Consider the following 23,172-nt stretch of genomic DNA (forward strand, 5'->3'; position numbering starts at 1 on the left):
ATCAGTAAGAAAAATAAACTACTGATTATTTTCAAAGGTTTTAACTGCTTACCAAGCTATAAACGTCAATGTTTATTTCAAAGTCATTAGATACATCTTGCCTGAAAAAAAGCAAATAAAACCATGAGAAAATCCTCAAGTTATGTCATTAAAAATGCTATAAAAATTCACAGAAAAGTAAAGAAATCCACTGTGTCTTTAACTAAAAACAATAAAAATTGGTAAGAATAGTCTATTTTTTCCTGTGACGCAAGTCAGAAGTATATTCCTCAATATTTTACAACTCGAGATCTTTAATAACAAAAGTAATTTCTTAAAAAACTAGACTTTGACTCTCTTGTTTAAAAATAAATGTTTCACTAAGTATAAATATCTTTACATTAAGATTAATGTTAAATACATTATGAAATTTAAGGCATATATTTCAAAACTATGGTACAGACTTAATTATATATACATCATTTCAAAATATTTAACACCTATAGTCACACGAAAGAAATGTGCTACTTAATGGAACAAAAAAGATCAGAAACATGTAAGAGTTGAACCAATAAACTGGAAAAATTATTTATTTGACCATATTAAAAGAATGAACATAATGCATTTCAAAGACTATACATGCCACATGTACACTTAGACTGCATCAACACTATTAAAAGAAAAAGGTATTTGATCAAAAGCCTAATTTACTTACAGAGTAAATGTAGTAGTAAATGTCAGAGCATCGCCATTAAGAGAGTCTAAAGTATTCACTAATGGTGTGGCTACCATATTTTCAGCTCCTGCTTTTAGTATAATTAAGTAATAGTAATTTGCTGCATCTGCAAGAAGTAATATTATATAATTAGTACAAGCAAAATCAGTTTTACCTAATCAGCATTCGGAAATACCAAAGGAATACAGTAATACTGCAACTGATTTATATAAACTTGAAAAATTACTCAAATCAACTTTCTAGACAAAAAAGCTAAATAAGACCTAAACAGACAGTATAAACCTGGAATAAGCTTTGTCAAGGTTTCTCCCTATTGTAAACTGAAATTTTACTTCACATTCCTCAAATTCCGCTGACTCTTAATTCTTAGCTAATAATATATGCCACGAAAGGGTAATTTATGGTTTGCTATTTCAAAACTGAAATTAAATTTCTATATTTCAGTAAATAATACTCAGATAAACCATAATAAACACATATATTATTTCTTCACTATTTGTCACTCATAACCACGTATTTCACATGGTAAATTACCACATACTAAATTACCAATAAATGAGTATTTCTGCCCATATACCACCGAAATCAGATGACAGCAAGAATTAACTAAGTAATCATATTCCTATAAAAATAAGCAAACTCGCTCTTCATTCTCTACTTACTCTGTACTTGAAATTCATTGCTCACTTATGTCTAGCCCTTTTTTACCTCATGGATAATGTTCTACACACATAAAAACTTAAAAAAATAATATCCTACAGTTGATAAAACTATACACTCAAAATCTGTTTTATGAGAGCTAAAAACTGGGTACGCATGGACATAAAGATGAGAACAGACACTGGGGACTCCTAAAGGGGCAAATAAGGTTAAAAAACTATCTAATGAATACCATGCTCACTATTTGGATGATGGGCTCAATAGAACCCCAACCCTCACCGTCACACAATATACCTATGTATCAAACCTGTGCGTGTTCCCCCAAAGTTAAAATGCTTTAAAAAATTAGGTTTAACTAGCCTCACTTTCAGTAAGAGCCATGTCCATTATAGTATAAACTGGTAACTCTATGTATAAAAGTTTCCCTTATTATTTTTATACACATATCCAAGTATGAGCTTTGCTTCTTTATGCATGCTTTACTTGTTCCCATTTTGTACAATTCCAATCTAGGTGAGGTTTATAAGTAGATTTTAAGTTATCATAATCTATAAGTGATAACAAATAAAAATTATCATACCTGGTTTCTGAGCTGTACTGCAAACAAAATCTGCTTTTAGAGGCAAGCGGATTTCTGACAAAGTAACTGATCCTTTGGATGGGACAAATTCACTTTGGGATATGGGACCAGCCTTATTCTTCCTTTGAGATCCTTCACTCTTCAACTTATTCAACTCATCAATCAAAAGTGTTCTCTTCTCAGCTATGTAAAATATGCAAGTTAATATTCCAAATATTAAAATTGTAACTGTTTGTAAATAAGAGTCAATTCAAGAAAGTGTATGGAGGTGGCAATTATACATAAGACCAAAGATAAAATCAGTCACTCTGTACAAACAAGATGCTAGGTGGTTGGGTAAAACCTTGATTGCTCTTCTGTTTACTAAGCCCTTATAACTTAATACATCAACTTTTGGTCAATTTTCTTGTGTGATGTCATCACTCCACCCCAACATGCCCCATCATCACCACACTTACACAAACAATACAATTCACAGAAGTTGTTTTAGTTATTTACAGATAAGAGTGGAGGAGGGAGAAAAGGGGTGTGTGTGTATATATACATATTCATTCATTCTTAGGATATTCTTCACAAATACATTTCTTCAAATACATTTCAGTTGTTTTTATGGTTCATGCAAAATATTAATTTACAGGGAGCATTCTTAAAACCTTTTAAGTACAAGAAACAAAAAATAGATCAGCTAAAATAGATGATCAGAAAAAGTCCTTTCTCTAAAATCAGAGATTTCTGAATATACTAGACAAAATGAATTTTCCCTGGCCGGAAATTTTGTGGGAACTCTTTCAGGTACATCACACATACTTGCAATTAAAAGAAGTCTTTCTGCTTCAGCTTCTTCTAGGGATCCTTTCCCATGCTCTTCATCAACACAGCAATTAAGAGCCTGGCTAGCTTGATAGATCACAGTTTGTTGCAAATTTATTTCATTATTGAGTTCCTAGAAAACCAATGAGGAGGAAACAATTTTAATTTTATTAATATTCTAACTAATCTTGAACAGTTTCTAAAATTTCCAAACAATAAAATCAAAATGTTACAGTTTCACTATTCAAGTTTATGGACTAGGTACCAAAAACATTTAATATGTTATAAATTAAACCATATACATTTTTCCTTATGAAAATACTTCTAATTCACACATTAAAATTGGGGCTATATCCAATATACAGAGATTTAGAAAGTATCTGATTCATTTATTTAAATTACAATAATGCTTTTCAAAAATGCCTTCCTTAGCATAAAAGAACCTCAAAGAGCACAAATAAATTTCACACTATACCACTGTCATCTAATTAATAATTATAGTTTGAGGATATTTATAATAATTATCTTTAAAAATAAATATTTCAGCAATATCAAGCAAGCTTTCAACTTTTCCAAAAAAGAAAAACTCAATTGAAGTCAAGAGAGATCTACTAAACTTCTATGTGTGAAACACTGTTCTAATTATTTGGGATTCAGAAATGACTATGACTTGGTCCTTGTCCTCACAGATCTTACAATCTAGTGCAAGAAACATTCCAAATCACCTTTCCACAAATATGCATACCTGCATTTTCTGTTTGATATTAACTTGACAAGAAAAGGCATTCTTTTTTTCATCTAATTTTGAAGTAACATCTTCCTTCCGCACAAGCACCTGCTTTACTGATGGACGTTCTGTTTCTTTGACTCTTTGAGATCTATACGCATCAATACTTTAGGAGATAAGTTATATTCTATTAGAAATCCAGCAACACACTGAGCACTATCCTTTATTGAACACATCATCATAATTTGAACAAATATATCAGCAGAACATTTCACCAGAATGGTATTGAAAACTGGTGAAAGAGGCTGATAAAAGTTATTCCAAACTTTTATATACATGAATTACTAACAACATTAATTACAAATTGTAAGACAACTTATGTCAATCTTAACCATGACTCTCAATAAGTACATACAATCTAGAAATGTTCTTACCTGTAAAGAAGATCACGATCTTCAGAACCAATGCTATCACCAGACTCAGCTCGAGGAACACGGGTTCTTTGGAATTTTCCTGGTTTTGGACTTTCATCACTTACACTGGTGTCTTTCAATTCCAATCTAGGCGAGGAAATTAAACTCTGCAGGAATATACATCACATATTAATAGACTTTATAGTTAATTAACATTGATTCTAAGTGATAATTCATTTAATTCTGTGAAAATAAATGAACTATTCTCCATTATTAGGAAATAAGACATCCAGTAAGTTGATCGACTCATCATAAAAACAAAGGAAACTAAAATAAGTTCCTAAAATGTAAATGAGTAAATGAAAGTACAAAGACAATTGAAACTTACATTCCTTTTAAAAGTATTTTTAATTGAATCAATTTCCAGAACTGCAGTTATTCTAATTTAGGATAATAACTATTAACAGTAGTTAGTTCTCAATAAATGTCAGTTATATGTGTCTGGTGCTAAACACCAATATACTAACGTGACTAAATATTCACATCAGCCCCATGATATTGGTACAATTAATAACCCCATTTAACAGATGAGGGAACTGTGACATGAAGAGGTTAAATAATCTGACCAATAAACAGTCAGTAAATAGCAGAGCCAAAATTTGAGTCCCAAAGTCTGACCATTTAAGCCATGTTTGGATTGTATCTAAAGTCAAAGGAAACGACGGAGGAGTTTAAAACTCTCTTGAGGCCAGGCTCAGTGGCTCAGCCTGTAATCCCAACACTTTGGGAGGCTGACACGAGTAGACTGCCTGAGCTTACAGGTTTGAGACCAACCCGGGCAACTTGGTGAGACCTTGTCTCTACAATAAAAAATAAAACAAAAACAAAACAAAAAAAAACATTAGCCAGGCGTGATTGCGCGCACCTGTAGTTCCAGCTACTTGGAAGGCTGAGGTGGAAGGATCACCAGAGCCCAGCAGGTCAACAATGGGGTGTCTGTAAGTGTGCCACTACACTCTAGCCTGGGTGATGAAGTGAGACTCCAACTCAAAAAAAAAAAAAAAACTCTCTTAAGAGAACTGACGAACCTTACAAAATCCCTTGGCAAATCCCCATGTGCCAACAAAAAAAGAGTTGGGGGGTCAATCAAAATTACTTAGTTTATGTATGTCATGGTCCTGTTTACATTAGCCTTTTCTTACCTCTGGACTTACCACACCAACTGTCTGCACTAATGGAGCCAGTAAAGACATTGAGGAAATATTCAGTGCATCTTCCTGTTCTTCGTTGCTTTCTGCTCCCACCTGATCCATCTCTTCTGGGCTTCTTTCCACATCTAGTTCACCTTCCTCTAGGACATCACTAAAGATGTCATTAATTACTTTCGAACTATTTATATCATCGTCATTATCCACGCTCATCTCAATTCCACGTACCACTTCTGAAAAATATTTTAATAAGTGGATACTGTGATTCAAACTTTAAGAATTAAAGGGATAACAGAAGATTTAATATTCACATGCTTACTTAAAAAAACAGGGAAAAGGGCATAAAGCATCTCCTAAATAAAAACAAAAAAGATATATATATATATGAAAATACTACTAATATATGAAACCAAGATAATTTCCAGAGTTTCAATAGCATTTTCTAAGAAATGAAGGTTGGGTCTATCAAGAGCTGAGTCAATGTTTTAGGTTTAAGTAACAGTATTAAGAATTCAAATTAGCCAGGCGTGGTGGCTCATGCCTATAACCCCAGAACTTTGGGAGGTAGGGGTTTGAGACCAACCTGGGCAACTTGGCGAGACCCCGTTTCTACAATAAATCAAGAAAAAATTAAAGCTGGGCTCGGTGGCTCAGCCTGTAATCCTGCACTTTGGGAGGCTGAGGTGAGTGGATTGCCTGAGCCTGTGGGTTCGAGACCTGCCTGGGCAACTTGGCGAGACCTCATCTCTAAATAAATCAAAAGAATTAGCCAGGCGTGGTAGCACGCGCCTGTAGTTCCAGCTACTTAGAAGGCTGAGGTAGAAGGATCGCCGGAGCCCAGCAGGTTGAGTCTGCGGTGGCCCGGAGCGGGCCACTGCACTCCAGTTTGGGTGACAGAGTGAGACTCCAACTCAAAAAACAAAGAAAAGAAAAGAAAAAGAAAAAATTAGCTGGTCATGGTGACACACACCCATAGTTCCAGCTACTTGGAAGGCTGAGGTGGAAGTATCGCCTAAGTCCAGCAGGTCAAGGCTGTAGTGGCCATGAGTGTGCCACTGAATTCCAACGTGGCTGACAGAGTGAGACTCTAACTCAAAAAAAAAATAAAATAAAATAAAAAGAATTCAAATTCTAGGATAATAGCCATCAGCTTCAGACTTTCAAAAAATGTCATTTCAAATGACTCTTTTTCTATTGTTGAGAGCCAACCTTTCACACAGCAAATAGTAGGCAAATGCTAATGTTCCTTAGGGCGGAGTCCACTAATAAACTTCATTCTGCCAGTATATGCAGAGTGTGGGAGGGCAGCACCTGCCCTCTCCCTGTCAGTCAGTCAGTGAGAGTTTTAACAAAATTTTCGCAGGCGCCTGGGACCTAGCAGTAACTGTTAATAGTACCACATCTCTTTGGAAGCTAGAGGATATTCTGGCTAAAAAGAGAAAGTATTATAAAATCGTAAGACATTAAAATTTGAATATGTGTGCCTATCAATATATTATTTCTTTTGTGTGTGTAGAGTTAATAAAAAATAAAGAATAAAAACCAACCAATTTGCTGCTCAGGCTTTTGTTCTGATGTTACTTTTAAGGATTTGTCCTCTTCTAAAAACAATGTTATCTTCAAAGGACTAGACTTCATCATTTCGCAATCAGTGACACCTAAAAATTTTTTATAAGATAGATAATATTAATGTATATAAGAACCCACAATTTCCTAGTTAAGGAATCTTATTTATCTTTTGCTTTGTTTTATTTGAGTTGTGGTCTCACTCAGTCACCGAGGCTGGAATGCAGTGGCACAATCACAGCTCACCACAGTTTCCAACTAATGGGCTCAAGTGATCCTCCCACCTCAACCTCCTAATAGCTGCAAATAAAGGCATATGCCAACATGTCCAGCTAATTGTTTTTATCTCTTGTAGAGCTGAAGTCTCGCTATGTTGCCCAGGTTGGTCTCAAGCGCCAATGCGCAAGTGATCCTCCTGCTTCAGTCTCACAAAGTGCTGGGATTACAGGTATGAGCCACCATGCCTGGTCTGTATATATTTTTCTGATTGTAAAACTATGCATTTGTTTTAAAATATTCAAATCTAGAAGTGTATACAGCACCCCCCTCCAAACACCTGTCCTCTCTTAAATTTCCCACCTCCTTCCTCCTCCCTCCGAGAGAGAGAAAGGGGACAGCAATATTACCAGGTTGTTTTTTGTTTTCCAGTTTTCCCCATGTGCACATCGCTGTATATCATTTTGTTTTATGATCATACTACACATAGTGCTCTGCAATTCATTCAGTCACAAAGACTAGGAATAGAAGGAAAGTAGCCCAACATAACAAAGGCCACAGTTGAAATGCCCTCAGCTAACATAATCAGTGGTAAAAAACAAAGTTTTACCTCTAAGGTCAGGAACACACATGGATGCCTGTTTTAATTACTTTTATCCAACATGGCATTGGAAGCCCCAGCCAGAGCAATTATGTAAGAAAAAGTAAATAAAAGGCATCCAAATTAAAAAGGAAAAGGTAAAATTAACTCTGTTCATAAATCACATAGTCTTATATGCAGAAAACCTGAAAGACTCCACAAAAATACAGTTAGAACTAACAAATTCAGCAAAGTTGCAGAATGGAAAATAAACACACAAAAATCAGTTGAGTCTCTACATACTATTAACACATTTGCGATTGTCAAATTTTTCACTTTCCTAATACTGAAAGCAGGGGAAAATTTAAAAAATCTATAGCTGGTTGCCACAACTTCAGTCGTTAAGCACAAGTGAAACTGTCTTTCCTAAATTGTCACCTTTTTCACAATACAGCTGAAAGTTGCAGACATATCCAGTATTTGCCTCAGACACCACACTGACTTGCATTTCGTACTTTGTATTTTTATTCAGGTTATAAACCGAATATATATATAATATATGTACACACATATATTTCTTCATCTAAATTGCATCATTACATCACTGTCTGTCTCACTATCACTAATAAGTTCACCGGATTCCCCTTCGACCTCAGAAAGCTCATCAGCATATATTCCTTCATTTTCCATAATTATGGTAAATTATTTTTAACATTGAAGTATGAAAGTTCTGAAATATCAAAAGGCAAGTGTACAACACTAATCGCAACAAAATAATGACCTACTTGCCATTTTTACCAACTACATTAATTAATTACATTGCAGTCGATATCAGATAACTACCTCAATTTTCTCCTTGCCTCACTATTCATTTTCAAGTAAAATATAATAACATATATGTATGACAACTTTGCAGCATTCAGAAACAGAATTTGCAAAGATGTAAATTCATATTAGTGGCAACTAGGAAGATAATTTGGAATGACATAAATTCACATCAGCAATTGTGAATGAATTAACAACAATCTGAAAAGGAAATTACAAAAATAATTCTATTTACAAGAGCACCAAAAAGAATAAAATATATAGATAAACCTAACCAAAGAAGTGAAAGACTTGTACCCTGAAAACTACAAGTATTGCTAAAAGGAATGAAAGACATAAATAGGTGGCGAGACATCCCATGTTCATGGATTAGTAGATTTAATATTGTTAAGATGTCAATATCACCCAAGTGATCTACAGACTCAGTCAAAATCCCAATGGCATTTTTTTTCAGAAATAGAAAAATCCAAGCCAGGAGTGGTGGCTCATGCCTATAATCCCAGCACTTTGGGAGGTAGAGGTGAGAGGATTACCTGAGTCCACAGGTTTGAGACCACCCTGGGCAACATGGCAAAACCTTGTCTCTACAATAAAATCCAAACATTCGCTGGATGTGGTGGTGCATGCCTATAGTTCCAGCTATTTGGAAGGCTGAGTGGAAGGATTGCCTGAGCCCAGCAGGTTGAAACTGCGGTGGACGTGAGTGTGCCACTGCACTTCAGCCTGGGCAACAGAGTAAGACTCCAACTCAAAAAAAAAAAAGAAAAAGAAAAAGAAAAATCCAGTTGAGTGTGCTCATGCCTATAATTTCAACACTTAGGGAGGCTAAGGCAGAGGATCACTTGAGTACAGGAGTTTAGACTCACCTGGATAACATACAGAGACCCCCATCTCTATAAAAACTTGTTAACCAGCCCGGGCAACTTGGCAAGACCTCATCTCTACAATAAATCAAAAAATTAGCCGTGCGTGGTGGCACATGCTTGTAGTTCCAGCTACTTGGAAAGCTAAGGCGGAAGGATCACCTGATCCCAGAAAGTTGAGGCTTCAGTAGCCGTGAGCATGCTACTGCACTCCAGTCTGGGCAACAGAGTAAGACCACAATTAAAAAAAAAATGGACAAAGGGCTTAAGAAGACATTTCTCTAAAGATCACATACAGGAGATGGGTGCGGTGACTCAAGCCTATAATCCCAACACTTTGAGAGGCCGAGGTGAGGCGATTGCCTGAGCTCAAGGGTTTGAGATCAGCCTGGGCAACTTGGTGAGAACTCATCTCTACAATAAATTAAAAAATTAGCCAGGCATGGTATGCCACTGCACTCCACTGAGCATGCCACTACACTCCAGCCTGGGCAAGAGAGTGAGACTACAACTCAAAAAAAGAAAAACAATTTTTTTTTAAATGTACCAGCTATGGTCCCAGTTAATCAGAAGGCTGAAATAGAAAGACTGCTTGAGTCCAGTAGTTCAAGGCTGCAGTGAGCTATGACTACACCACAGCACTTCAGCCTAGGTGACAAGGCAAGACCCCCTTCCCCCCAAAAAAAAGAAATTAAAAAAGAAAGTAGTCGGGTGTGGTAGCTCACACCTGTAAACCCAGCACTTTGGGAGGCAGAGGCAAGAGGATAGCCTGAATTCAGGGGTTCGGGATCAGCCTGAGCAACATGGCAAGAGCTTGTCACTACAATAAATTAAAAAATTACAGTGCTTTGGGAGGCTGAGGTGAGTGGATTGCCTGAGTCTGCGGGTTCAAGACCTGCCTGGCCAACTTGGCGAGACCTCATCTCTATAATAAATCAAAAATCAGCTTGGCGTGGCAGCGCGCGCCTGTAGTTCCAGTGCGCGCCTGTAGTTCCAGCTACTTGGAAGGCTGAGGCGGAAGGATTGCCGGAGCCCAGCAGGTCAAGGCTGCGGTGGCCGGAAGCGGCTACTGCACTCCAGTCTGGGTGACAGAGTGAGACTCTAAATCAAAAAAATAAATAAATAAAATTTAAAAATAAAAATAAAAAAATTAGCCAGGCGTGGTGGCGCATGCCTGTGGTTCTAGCTACTTGGAAGGAAGAGGTGGATACTTGGAAGGAAGAGGTGGAAGGACCACCTGAGCCCAGCAGGTTGAAGTTGCAGTGGTCGTGAGCATGCCATGGCACTCCAGCAAGGGCGACAGAGTAAGACTCCGACTCAAAAAAGTAAGTAGAAGTGAAGAAATGGATCTGTCTTTTTACACCTGAGCAGCACTGCTGCTTTCCAATCCAGTTTCCAAATCTGTAATAAACCGAAACCCATGTTTTAAGTAACACTGAAATAGAAAACACTGACCTGCAGGTTCTTTCCTGGAAGTTTTTGCTGATGTTTGATTTTCTGTCACCTTTTCTGTTACTGGAAGTGACCGAGTATTTGAAACAACTTGATGTTTTTTGAGGGGAGTGTTCTGACCGTGAATTTCCTTCAAAAAGCAAATGAAGAAGCAAATGTTATTTCTCAAAACTATTGCCATTTTATAGGTTATTAAATGAAGATTATTATTATTATTATTATTTGAGTTGACAGAGTTGCTCACTCTGTCACCCAGGCTGGAGAGCAGTGGCATATTCACAGCCACCGCAGCCTCGACCTGTTGGGCTCAGGCAATCCTTCCGCCTCAGCCTTCCAAGTAGCTGGAACTACAGGCATGCACCACCACGCCCGGCTAATTTTTATATTTATTGTAGAGATGAGTTCTTGACAAGTTGCTCGGGCTGGTTTCAAACCCATGGGCTCAGGCAATCCTCTCACCTCGGCCTCCAAAAGTGCTGGGATTATAGGCGAGAGCCACCGCACCTGGCCTGAACAAGATTATCAAACATTATTCTATAAATGTTTTAAAGAGACAATGTATGTGAATGTATAGAACAAGCCCTCAGTGCTCCTTCATAGTTTTGGTAATTCCCAGTATTTAAAAATCTCTTTGGGAGTCTTGTTGGCAAGAGAAAATAAAAATATTCATCAGAGTTCAGTTTTAGAAAACCAACTAAATAAAACCCACACAAAGGGGAAAACAATTCCTCCTACATCACTTATCTCTATTCACACCTGTAACATCTGGTGACAGTTCCTACCTTAGAATTCTATTTAATTTTCAGTTACTCAGAGAGTAAAGTCCAAAGAAATCGAAGAACAAAAACAGATCAGAAGGTAAGAAAAGAAGAGAGAAGGAAAAAAAATCCCTCATTTGAGTCTTTTTATTCATTACCAAGACTATTCAAGATAAACATTCTCTGTTTTTTGTTTAGAGACTTTATGAATAAAGCAACAGTAGAAAGAATCAAATAAGAGTAAGAACAACAGCAACTAATACTTACATAGCTTACTATGTGCCAGTCATCTAAGCACTTTACATCTACTGCCTCACTTAATCCTCAACACCCCTCTAAGTCAGGTACTATGACCTCCATTTTACAGATGAGAAAACTGTGACACAGAAAAGTTAAGGAACTTGTACACAGTTAGTAACTGGCAGAGCCAGTACTCAAATCCAAGTACTCTTCTTCCAGCGCTAGTTCCAGACTTTAGTGTTTCAAGTTAGACGAAGCTCTTGATGTTAAAAACAAAGTAAACTATCAAATGCTATGCTACACACTATTTTAGGGTGAGCAAGAAGTGTGAGGAGGGGAAGAATAAGACAGGACAAGTACATTTCAGAAGTGAGAAGAATGGGCTGAGGATACCTTGAGAGTAAAAAACCTAAGTGCTTTGTATACAGTAGGCACTCAAACATTGCTGAGTAAATAAGCAAATGACTATGGTGGTAATGAAAAGCAACTTTACTCCTTTTTTTTTTGAGCCAGAGTTTCGCTCTGTCCCCCAGGCTGGAGTGCAGTAGCACGCTCATGGCCACCACAGCCTCAACCTGCTGGGCTCAGGAGATCCTTCCACCTCAGCCTTCCAAGTAGCTGGAACCACAAGTGTGTCTCACAACACCAGCTAATTTTTTTATTCATTGTAGAGACGAAGTCTCGCCATGTTTCCCAGGCTGGTCTCGAACCCGTAAGCTCAGGCAATCTTCTCGCATTCGCCTCCCAAAGTGCTGGGATTACAGGTATGAGCCACCACGCCCGGCTTCACTCATTCTTAAAGACTTAAATCATAGCTTTGAAAACATAAGGCCAAATTAACTCTCTATGCCCTACATCCTTTTATTGCTGACCACTATCCAGGAATAAACATAGTAGTTTGAGAAGAAGGCTCTGGAGTCAGAAGGTCAACTTAAAATGCCTAGTTTCACCACTTGTCTGCTGTACTATTTTTAGACAAGTGATTTACCTCCTTAAGCTTTAGTCCCTCATTCAGAAAAGGGATGAATTACATTATTACCTAATTTACAGTGTTATTGTGAGGATTAAATGATATAATGTATTAAAAAGCACCTACCAGAGGCCTGGCACATTGTAAGCACTCAATACGTGTTAACTATTACAATAATCTTATTCCCTCCATCTTTACCATTAGTCTCACCCACATACATATGCTTTCTCCTCCCAAGTCAAATTTCCCCTGCATCAGTCTCTCCAAAAACACTATTGTGTGCCCAAGCAATCCTCCTCATGGTAAACAAACACTTCTACATCTTCAACCTCTTCACTAAATATTCCCTCCACTTTCTAGCCCTAACAGAATCCTAGATCTCTTGTAAAACAGAACTTACCCTACAAAGCTCTGAAGTAAAGATGATTCTCTTTCCTAAACCCTGACATCATAAGAGACAACCTCCTCTTCATTCTCTAATATTTCCATGCTTATTAATCCTCTTTTAACAGATCCTATTCCTTTGAGACTCAAGCAATCCGGTGACCACACTCTCCATCCCACTCCAACTGTCTAGTACCAATTAAAAATCCGTAAGTCACTCCCCTGCATTCCCCGGACACTTCTCTAGTTCAATACTTGTAACCATGTAGGTGATTATCAGCAGTCACAAAGACTACCAAAACAATACCTTGGTCTCTCAGTTGCATGAACATTTCAACTCCAAAGACCTTCACCATCACTCTAATTAAACCATCACCCATAATCTGTTCTCACTTCTCTAAAATCCTTAACGCCAATATCCCACTTCAACCACTCCTCCAATCTCTTTAGTGCTCTTGCTCAAGAATTCCTACCAGAACCTATTCTTTGGCCTCATGGGGACCTGTAGTCATTTGATGCTCTTCTTCCAATAGTCTCTACCATATTCTTACACCTCCGTCCAGGGTAGACCTCATGACCTGACCCTTGACTATAATACCATTACCTTACCAATCGCTTCACTTCACCTCACTCACCTCAACTGACTTGCATTTCTCTTGTCTGACAAACCCCCAAACCTGGACCAACCCAACTTCTTTATGCTTATATCCAGCATCTTTTTTTTGGATTGGAGTCTCATTTGGTCACCCAGACTGGAGTGCAGTGGTCACTCCCAGTCACTGCAGCCTCGACCTGCTGGGCTCCGGCGATCCTTCCACCTCAACCTTTCAAGTAGCTGGAACTACAGACATGCGCTACCACGCCCAGCTAATTTTTGATTTATTGTAGAAACAAGGTCTCGCCAAGTTGCCCAGGCAGGTCTCGCACCCGCAGGCTCAGGCAATCCACTCACCTCGGCCTCCCAAAGCACTGTGATTACAGGCTGAGCCACCGAACCCGGCCTATATCCAGCATCTTTGGACATTTCTAGAGAAAATATAACTGTGGAATTTGGTTCCACTATAAATTGATGGTCTCATATCCCATCTATCCCTCCTATTTCCGAGACAGCTCTCTTCCATCCTCCAGAGAGTATTCCATCTGTCACCTTCCCTATCCAAATGATGAACAAAACAGGAGCTATCAGGCAGAAAGTTCAGTTTTCATAGCTTTAAGACTACCAACTCCCACACACTGCTTTCCTTTATCCTTTTTATTACACAGGAGATGGTCCTAATCAGTTCTGTTCTCTTCACTATGCTGAGTTCATCCACTCTCATCTCATTCCATCAGTTTTCACTTTTTCTTTCCATTACAAATTGACTTCGGCCTCAGAAAGAACAAAATACATATGAACCATGCTTCACTCCTTCATCCTCTGCAGCCACTATCTACTTTCTCCCTCCTCATTAGAACCAACTTCTAAGAACTGCCTACATTCATGGTTCTACTTTCATTGCCAATTCCTTCCTCAACACATTACGCCTGCATTCTGCCTTCACTAACACTACTCTTGCCACATCACAACTTCTTTTTTTTTTTTTTTGAGTTGGAGTCTCTCTGTTGCCCAGGCTGGAGTACAGTGGCACGCTCACAGCTACCACAGCCTTGACCTACTGGGCTCAGGTGATCAATCTGCCGCAGTCTTCCAAGTAGCTGGAAAAACAGGCACGCGCCACCTGCCTGGCTTATTTTTTCATTTATTGTAGCGATGAGGTCTCATTAAGTTGCTCAGGCTGGTCTCAAATCCCTGAGATTAGGTAACCCTCTCGCCTCAGTCTCCTAAAGTGCTGGGATTACAGGCTAGAGCCACGCACCGGGCCACGTCACAACTTCTTACTACAAATCCAGTGAACTTGATTCAACCCACACTTAAACTTGACAAAACCAAACACTCCTTCCTTCTAGAAGTTCTTTCTTCCATGGACTTTGGTAACACTGTACTCAACTGCATTTTCTTCCCACGTCTTTGGCTGCTCCCTCAGTGGGCACCACAGATGAGTTTTTTCAGGAGAGGATCCTAAGCTCCTTGTTATTGTGTTCAGAATTTTGTTTACATGCAAATGTGCAACTCTCTGGGTAGGAATTCACAGGTACCAGGAATTATTTAGTACAAAACAGTTTAAGAACCAGTGCTCGTTGGGCTCGGTGGCTCAGCCTGTAATCCCGCGTCTTGGGAGGCTGAGGTGAGTGGATTGCCTGAGCCCGCGGGTTCGAGACCCACCTGGGCAGCGAGACCTCATCTCTACAATAGATCAAAAAATCAATAAATCAGCCGGGCATGGTAGCGCATGCCTGTAATTCCGGCTACTTGGAAGGCTGAGGCGGAAGGATCGCCGGAGCCCAGCAGGTCGAGGCTGCGGTGGCCGGGAGCGGCCACTGCACTCCAGTCTGGGTGACAGAGTGAGACTCCAACTCAAAAAAAAATAAAAGAACCAGCGCTCTATACTCTGCAGAGACAAAGGCAAGAAATCATGAGAATGTGATACTGGCAAGCAAGCGAAGAAGGTGCTTCAAATAGAAGAGAGTGATCAACAATGTCAAATGCTCCTAAATCAACTGAAAGCTGATCACTGAAGATCATGGATGAACTTGATAAAGGTAGTGGTTCGTGGAAGGGATAGTGGCATAAGCCTGAAAAGAGAGAGCTCAAGAGAGAAAAATTGGAAGCAGCAAGTAGAGACAACTCTTGTGGAAGAGTCTACATGAAAAAGAGGCAAAGGAAGAGGGAAATAGGAGGAAAAGAAAGTTGTTTCTGTTTTAAAATGACGTATAATAGCTTGTTGTATGCTGATAGGAGGGACCAGCATACTCATTCCTTCCTTCAAATACAAATTTATTGAGCTCTTGTTCTCAGTCAAGCACTAAGAACACAGAGATAATGTTCTCATAGGCAGCGGTAGAGTACAAAGTTAAAACATTCACAGGAAGATAAATATTCCAGTTGACATATATACAGGATGACATTGGTGAAAAGAAAGGGGCTGCCTCTTGGGAAAAGGGCCAAGTAAGAATTCCCAGAGGGGATTAAAGTTTGACCTATTCTTAAAGAAGTAGGAACTCACCAGGGAGATACTCCAGGCAGAAAGAGCAGCAAGACAAAGGCAAAGAACTGTGAAAACATGGGTACATTTGAGAAACTGCAAATAGTCTGCAAGATGGGACTAAAGCATGCCAGCGGAGGAGCAGTGGGGAGGAACCAGGCGAGGATGAGTCTGCATGTCAAGACAAGCAGCTTGGACATTTTTCTGATGATGGCTATGAGGAGAGCTCCAACATCTTGTTTTGCATTTTTTCTTGTTTTATTATTATTATTATTTGAGCTCCAACATTTTAAGCAAGTGAATATATGAATATTTGCCTTTTAGAAATATTTCTCTGGCACCAACTGGTAAGATGGATTGGACAGTAGTAAGACAAGAAGCAGGGTGTTCAGTAGAAAATATGGTAGTAACTACGGTAATGGCAGAGGAAAATATGGAAGGCAGTTTGCTGACAGATGTACGAGCTAGGAGCAGCAGATGGGAAGACACAGTAAACAACGGGAAGGAGCCAAAGAAGAACTCTCAGATTAATTCAGATGAAGAGGTAAAGAGTAAAACCACAAGTGATGACAAAGACTACAGAGGGGAAGATACTATAGCAAAGCAGAGAAAGCTTTACCAGCTAGCCAAGCCTTAGAGCTCAGGAAAGAGAGCAGCACAGCAGGGCTGAGCATCAGCAGCATTTCTGTACTTGGCTAAATCTACATTATGAGGACAGGGAAGAGAGGCCCTGGAGAACATGAGAAGAAGAAAAGGTTGAGATCTGGAAAACAAGAAAACTGATCTTTAAAGCAAGAAAACTGACAAAAAACAAAATCAATCCAGTAGCTCGTTCTCAGAGAATACTAGTCAAATTTAGTGTTTTACTTTCTATTAGTCTCCACTGTAAATCTAATTTATTAGCTTAAAAAGTTATTCTAACATAGTACTTTGTCCACAATAGGTATGTAAATGAAATAGAACATAGTTGACACAAGTAGGAATCTGTTGAAGACTCTTATTGAAATTTGACAAGAGTACACAGAAATCTGAAAGGTATGTGGTGACTGAAAAGATGCCAGATAGTCTAAAAGTAAGGAATGGGGAGAGTTATATAGTCATCAATGAGAAAAGTAGTTTCTGAAATACATTTTAGAACTAGCAGAAGTAAATTTTTTTTTTTGAGTTGGAGTCTTTCTCTGTCACCTAGGCTAGAGTGTAGTGGCATGCTCATGGCCACTGCAGCCTGGACCTGCTGGGCTCAGGCAATCCTTCCATCTCAGTCTTCCAAGTAGCTGGAACTACAGGCACACACCCCCATGCCTGGCTAATTTTTTGATTTATTGTAGAGATGAGGTCTCACCAAGTTACCCAGGCTGGTCTCAAACCCCCGGGCTCAGGCAATCCTCTCACCTCAGCCTCCCAAAGTGCTGAGATTACAGGCATAAGCCATTACGCCTGGCTAAGTAGAATATAAAAAAGAATCTGGCTGGACATGGTGGCCCATGTCTGTAATCCTAGTGCTTTGGGAGGTGGAGATAAGAAGACTGCCTGAGCCCAGGGTTTCGAGACCAGCGTGGGTAACTTGGCAAGATGTCATCTCTACAATAATTCAAAAAATTCGTTGGGCATGGTGGCACATGTCTGTAGTTCCAGCCACTTGGAAGGCTGAGGTAGAAGGATTGCCTAAGACCAGCTGGTCAAGGCTGCAGTAGCTCCAAGCATGTCACTGTATTCCAGACAGGGAAACAAAGTGAGACTCTGACTCAAAGAAATAAAATACACTAAAAAAAAAAAAGAATCTGAAATGAAATCAAATGAATAATGAAAATAACTTTTAAATTTGATTTTAGAGTCATAAGTGAATATGGTGAAGCGTTTCATTGATGAAATGGGAAAATATCATAAAAGCAGAGGAGTTATAAATGGAAAATGACAATAATTGGAACAGGAAAGTGTGTAAAAAATTATTTTGCAATATAGAACTATAAATTAGACCCCAACACAAATTTGGTACCAAGTTTGCTCTTGTATTTCTTGTTTTCATTACCTGTTTGGTTTCTAGCTGTTTGCTTCTTGAGTTTTCGCCTTTTTCTGCACTCCATATATTGCCCTTGTCAAATCGGCCCCGAAGACATGCTAGCTCCTTTTCACGTTCCTAAACCATCAAAAGCTATATTTTACACACGAGTCAGTAGCATGTTTAAGAATATCTACACAATATTAAAACCTTTGTCTTCAGTTTATAATTTAACAAATTATAAACAAATTTCCAGTTTGAAATGAATGATATAAAGAAATGGGATGCTATTTATCTCAGTCAACAAAACTGGTTTCAGAATTCACATTTGATTTCTAGATTCTATGCTGCAACCACTTGATAAATAATGTTAGATGCAGTATACCATACCTGCTTGAGCTGATGTGCTAAATGGGTAGTAGATGAAGATGTATTTTGCTTGAACAATCTTTCTTGGATGGCCTTTGTATTTGGAGTGATAATAGGGGTTCTTTGGGGTGTTTTACGAGCTGGACTGTCTTTGTTATGTTCTTGACAACGCTCTCCAAAGCGTTCTAGGAAAGGTTTAATTCCTGTTCCTCCTACAGAAAACATACACATTTTTGGAGTCTATTCAAAATAAGTAATAATTATGATTTCTAGGGAGAAAGTTCTAAGTTTCATTACAACTCCAAAATGCTTTGATTTGACTAGGAATATTCATTCACAAAGTAAACAGTATGAAAATCGTTCAAAATTAAAAAATTTTTTTTTACCATACTATTTCATTTAATTACATGCTTATTCGGATTTAGTTATTTTAAAAAAAGAATTTTAAAATGGTACAGTGAAAGGGCAGTGGGGATTAGAAACTCTCAAACTAAACAATCTGGCCAGGCGCAGTGGTTCGAGCCTATAATCCCAGCACTTTGGGAGGCCAAGGTGAGACGACTGCCTGAGCCCGTGGGTTTGAGACCAGCCTAGGCAATTTGGTAAGACCTCGTCTCCACAAGAAATCAAAAAATAAGCCAGGTATGGTGGTGCATGCCTGTAATTCCAGCAACTTGGAAGGCTGAGGCAGAAGGGTCACCTAAGCCCAGCAGGCTGAGGCTGCAGTGGCCATGAGTGTGCCACCGCACTCCAGCCTGGGCAACAGAGAGACTTCAACTCAAAAAACAAAAATAAAAAAACGGAACAATCAGAACTTAACTGGAAATTGACTGTATATGTATTAATTAATCTACTTTAACCACCAAGTGTCCTCATCTTGATAACTTCCAACTATTTATATTTCTTCTTTTTCTAGAGTTAGAGTCACACTCTGTCACCCAGGTTGGAGTACTGTGGCAAGCTCACTGCTACTATCATCTCAACCTGCTGGGCTTAGGCAATCCTTCCACCTCAGCCTTCTAACTATAGGCATGCACCATCATGCCCAGATTTTGCCATGTTGTCCAGGTTGGTCTCGAACCCCTGAGCTTAGGCAGTCTTCTCGTCTCTGCCTCCCAAAGTGCTGGGATTATAGGCGTGAGCCACTGAGCCTGGCTTACTTACATTTCTACAGCCAATATATTTTATTTTGCTTTTAGAAAAACTAATATGTTAAAACCTGGGTTTTATTTTTCCTTTTTCACCCTCAAAAGAAAAATTAGGAATTATTTACATATCAAAAGGATGTCATGACTTCACAATGTCTTAAAATTGAACTCATCTACACCTCTTATCAACAGGGTGCCTGAATGAAACATAATTATATACCTAACCCTTAACTGTACCCCACAAAATCATAATAAAAAATATTGATAAAAAAAAAAATTGAACTCATCTGAAATAGTATGAAGTACATTTAAAGAAAAAATAAAAATAAAAAATAGGATATATATTATCCCCATCAAAAGGACTCTAAGGTTGTGTTACATAAAAATAGTCTTACTAATATCAGAGGTTTGTAAATATTGTCCTATAAAGACCTAGAAAATAGACTAGGCAGTGTTTCACACCTGTAATCTCAGCAGTTTGAGAGGCTGAAGCAGGAGGATTGCTTGAGCCCAGGAGTTTGAGACCAGCCTAGGCAACATGGCAAGACCTTGTTTCTAGAAAAAATTAAAATTAAAAAATTAGCTGGGCATGGTGGTGCATGCCTGTAGTCCCAGATACTCAGGAAGGTGAGGTGGAAGGATTGCCTGAGCCCAGGTAGTTGAGGCTGTGGTGAGTGGTGATTATGCCTCTGCACTACAGTCTAGGCAAAAGAGTGAAACCCTGACTCAGTCAATAAGATCCAAATAGCAAATATTTTGAGCTTTGCAGGTCATGTGACCTCTGTCACAACTATTCAACTCTACACTATGGCATGAAAGCAATCACAGACAATATATAAATAAATGGGTGAAGCTGTGTTCCAGTATAGTGTTATCTGCAAAAACAAGAAAAGCATAAAATTTGACCCATGGCAAGGGTTTGAGGACTCCACTTATTACCACTTCATGCCATATTTCAAACTACAGTTCATTAAGAATACAAAGAAACCTCTGAATGAAATATCTCTTAGACCCTGGAAATGTGACTTTGAGTATATCCAGTAGCCAAGAACTATAAAAAGAATGCTTCTTATCTAAGCCTTAACTCTTAAAAAAAAATTAGGAGCAACTAGTCCTATGCCAGGTGGGGATCTTGCTGTTCTCGTTTTGGTTCATCTGGAAACTGACTGCTGATTTCTATTTACCCCATAACTAATGGCTTCCCCACTTTCATCTCTCTATTTCCCCAGAACTATAGTTTCTGAAGAGATTGGATTTTTAAGAAGTTAAGACTTTGAACTCAGTCTTTTCAATAAGAAAGAATATAGTTCAAAGTAAACCATATATTTCAGACCCATGTTTCTCAGTCTATAGCATATGAGAGTGTGCCCAGGAAGTATAAGTCACCACAAGATAAATATTCTATTTTTGGAGAATCAGTTTACCATGGTAAGAAATGTTGAACTTTTACATGTAAACATTCACACGATGTACACACACATACAAATTCAGAGTAGAGTCATTTGTATGTACATTCACTTCTCTCTGCTATTAGGGATTCCTTCAGAGTAAAGAATGAGAAGCACTGCTCTGCATACTTGGTTACAAGATGTTTCTCCATTATGCCCCTAATATGTGATTTTCAGTTGAATATGCTTCATCTGTATCGAAAAATATAGAATAAAGTAACCAGTATGATCATCCTAGAAAACTAGTAAAATGTAACAGGTTTAATACTGTGACCAGTAAATAGGCTAGTCTATACTAATGAATATTCACTGAATAAATTAAAGCTGAATACGAAGAAGTCTCATTTGGAACATTCAGGCATTTGCCCTGGCAAACCAACACCATACCATTCACAACTGAATATTTAAAATGCTGAGAAAAACAAACAAAACAAATAAAGTGCTGAGAACAGATATGCTGCATATGGTCAGCAATAACTTTTTAAAAAAATACATAACCTGGTGTTGTAGATTTGCCTTTAGATTGAGATTGCAGACAAAATTCTCTATTTAGTTCTTCTTTGGACCGAACTGTCTGGGATACAATTGACTTTGCAGTTGGTTTTGGCACCTCTGTTTTCAGGGGACTAACAAGAATTTTCTGACATTGCTCAGAATCTTGTACCTCACAATTTTTAGCATCAGTGATGGATGTAGTAGATTTCACTGGAGAAGAAGTAGCTTTCTGAAACATGAAAACACTTAAAATAAACAACATTGACAATATCTACAAGTAGTCCAATAACAAAACAATTCAAATACTATTTACTTAGTAGGCTTTATGTGAGACTCATGAAAGTAAAATGAGGCCAGACGTGGAGACCCACACCTGTAATCCCAGCACTTTGGGAGGTAGGAACGAGAGAATTGCCTGAGCCCAGCAGTTTGAGAGCAGCCTGGACAACTTAGTGAGACCTTGTGTCTACAATAAATCAAGGAAAATTAGCCGAGCATGGTGGCATGCACCTTTAGTTCCAGCTACTTGGGAAGGGTGAGGTGGAAGGATTGCCTGAGCCCAGCAGGTCAAGGCTGTGGTGGCCGTGAGCATGGGTGACAGTGAGACTCCAACTCATAAACAAGTAAGTAAGTAAATAAATAAATAAATAAGATGAAATGAAGTGCTCTTGCTCTCTAAGAACAAACTAAATTGAAAGGTTTGAGGGGAAAAAAAATAAGAAAATGCTATTGTTTAAACTATAATATGTAGTTTAGTCTGCATAATATATTGACAGGTAATTAAGTATTAGGGATAGGATCACTTCCTATTTAAGAAATTTTTTTCTTTATATGATTACACTAGTACCATTATTAGATTTCTAAAGTTATGAAACCAAATTACATTTTTAATAAGTCAATATCAATTTAACAAAATAGTATCATGTACTTTATGGCTAATTGTGATAAATTAAGAACTTAGTATATAATCAGGTACTCTGCTAAGCTTTATGCATATCAACTTATTTAACCCTCCCAGTAACACTTTGTTCTCATTTCACATATAGAAACATAAGGCTTTGCAAGATTACATAACTTGTCCAAAGTCACACATCTAATTATGTGGAGAGCTGGGATTGAATGCAAGTCTGTTTAATTCCAAAGTCTAGCAGTATACTACAAGACAATAGTCAGGAATACAACACTTTTTCCTTTTTGGTTTTTTAAGATTATAAAAAAAACTGTTAGGGTAATACACGCACAAAGTCAATTTTCAAATATTTCAGAAGGATATACAGTGAACATGTCATATCCTGTTTGGCAATTTGCCTTCCTGGAGGAAACTACAGCTACTAGTTTATTATATATCTTTTCAGAAATGTTTGCTGTCTTTTATTTATACGTATACATAAAACACTCTAATGGAGGATTCAATTTTCAATATTCCCTTTAGTTACCAAAAAGAAGATCCATCATTCCATTATTATATACTTTGGATTTGCATTAAGTTGGTGTAGTTTTAGTTGTCAGCTGCTAATTTATCTTAGGATAGGGTACCAAACTTATTACTTTCACTTTCTATAAAACTGATTTTCTAAAAATATATATAGACACACTATGTATATAGTATACAATAGACGTCTACACACACACACACACACACACACACACACACACACACACA

The 23,172-nt window shown here is 38.2% G+C and overlaps 1 protein-coding gene across 3 annotated transcripts in view; it reads right to left on the minus strand.

Moving 5' to 3' along the window:
* Positions 1 to 23,172, minus strand: part of ANLN (anillin actin binding protein) — an 83,769-nt gene that overhangs the window by 41,502 nt on the left and 19,095 nt on the right. Inside the window, exons 5-16 of one of the 3 annotated variants that reach the window (XM_008052647.2) lie at positions 21,513 to 21,738; positions 18,440 to 18,630; positions 18,080 to 18,187; positions 10,619 to 10,745; positions 6,661 to 6,771; positions 5,108 to 5,346; positions 3,927 to 4,072; positions 3,511 to 3,658; positions 2,763 to 2,898; positions 1,956 to 2,138; positions 695 to 821; positions 53 to 101 (exon numbers count right to left, since the gene is read on the minus strand). In XM_008052647.2, coding sequence (XP_008050838.1) covers positions 53 to 101; positions 695 to 821; positions 1,956 to 2,138; positions 2,763 to 2,898; positions 3,511 to 3,658; positions 3,927 to 4,072; positions 5,108 to 5,346; positions 6,661 to 6,771; positions 10,619 to 10,745; positions 18,080 to 18,187; positions 18,440 to 18,630; positions 21,513 to 21,738 — 1,791 coding nt within the window. The remainder of the gene's footprint in view (positions 1 to 52; positions 102 to 694; positions 822 to 1,955; positions 2,139 to 2,762; positions 2,899 to 3,510; positions 3,659 to 3,926; positions 4,073 to 5,107; positions 5,347 to 6,660; positions 6,772 to 10,618; positions 10,746 to 18,079; positions 18,188 to 18,439; positions 18,631 to 21,512; positions 21,739 to 23,172) is intronic. The other 2 variants (XM_008052648.2, XM_021709794.1) reach the window with 2 other exon arrangements.

Source organism: Carlito syrichta, unplaced genomic scaffold (genome assembly GCF_000164805.1).
Source record: "Carlito syrichta isolate Samal-C Ts95f unplaced genomic scaffold, Tarsius_syrichta-2.0.1 Scaffold286961, whole genome shotgun sequence".
In the NCBI taxonomy this organism is placed as follows: Eukaryota; Metazoa; Chordata; class Mammalia; order Primates; family Tarsiidae; genus Carlito; species Carlito syrichta.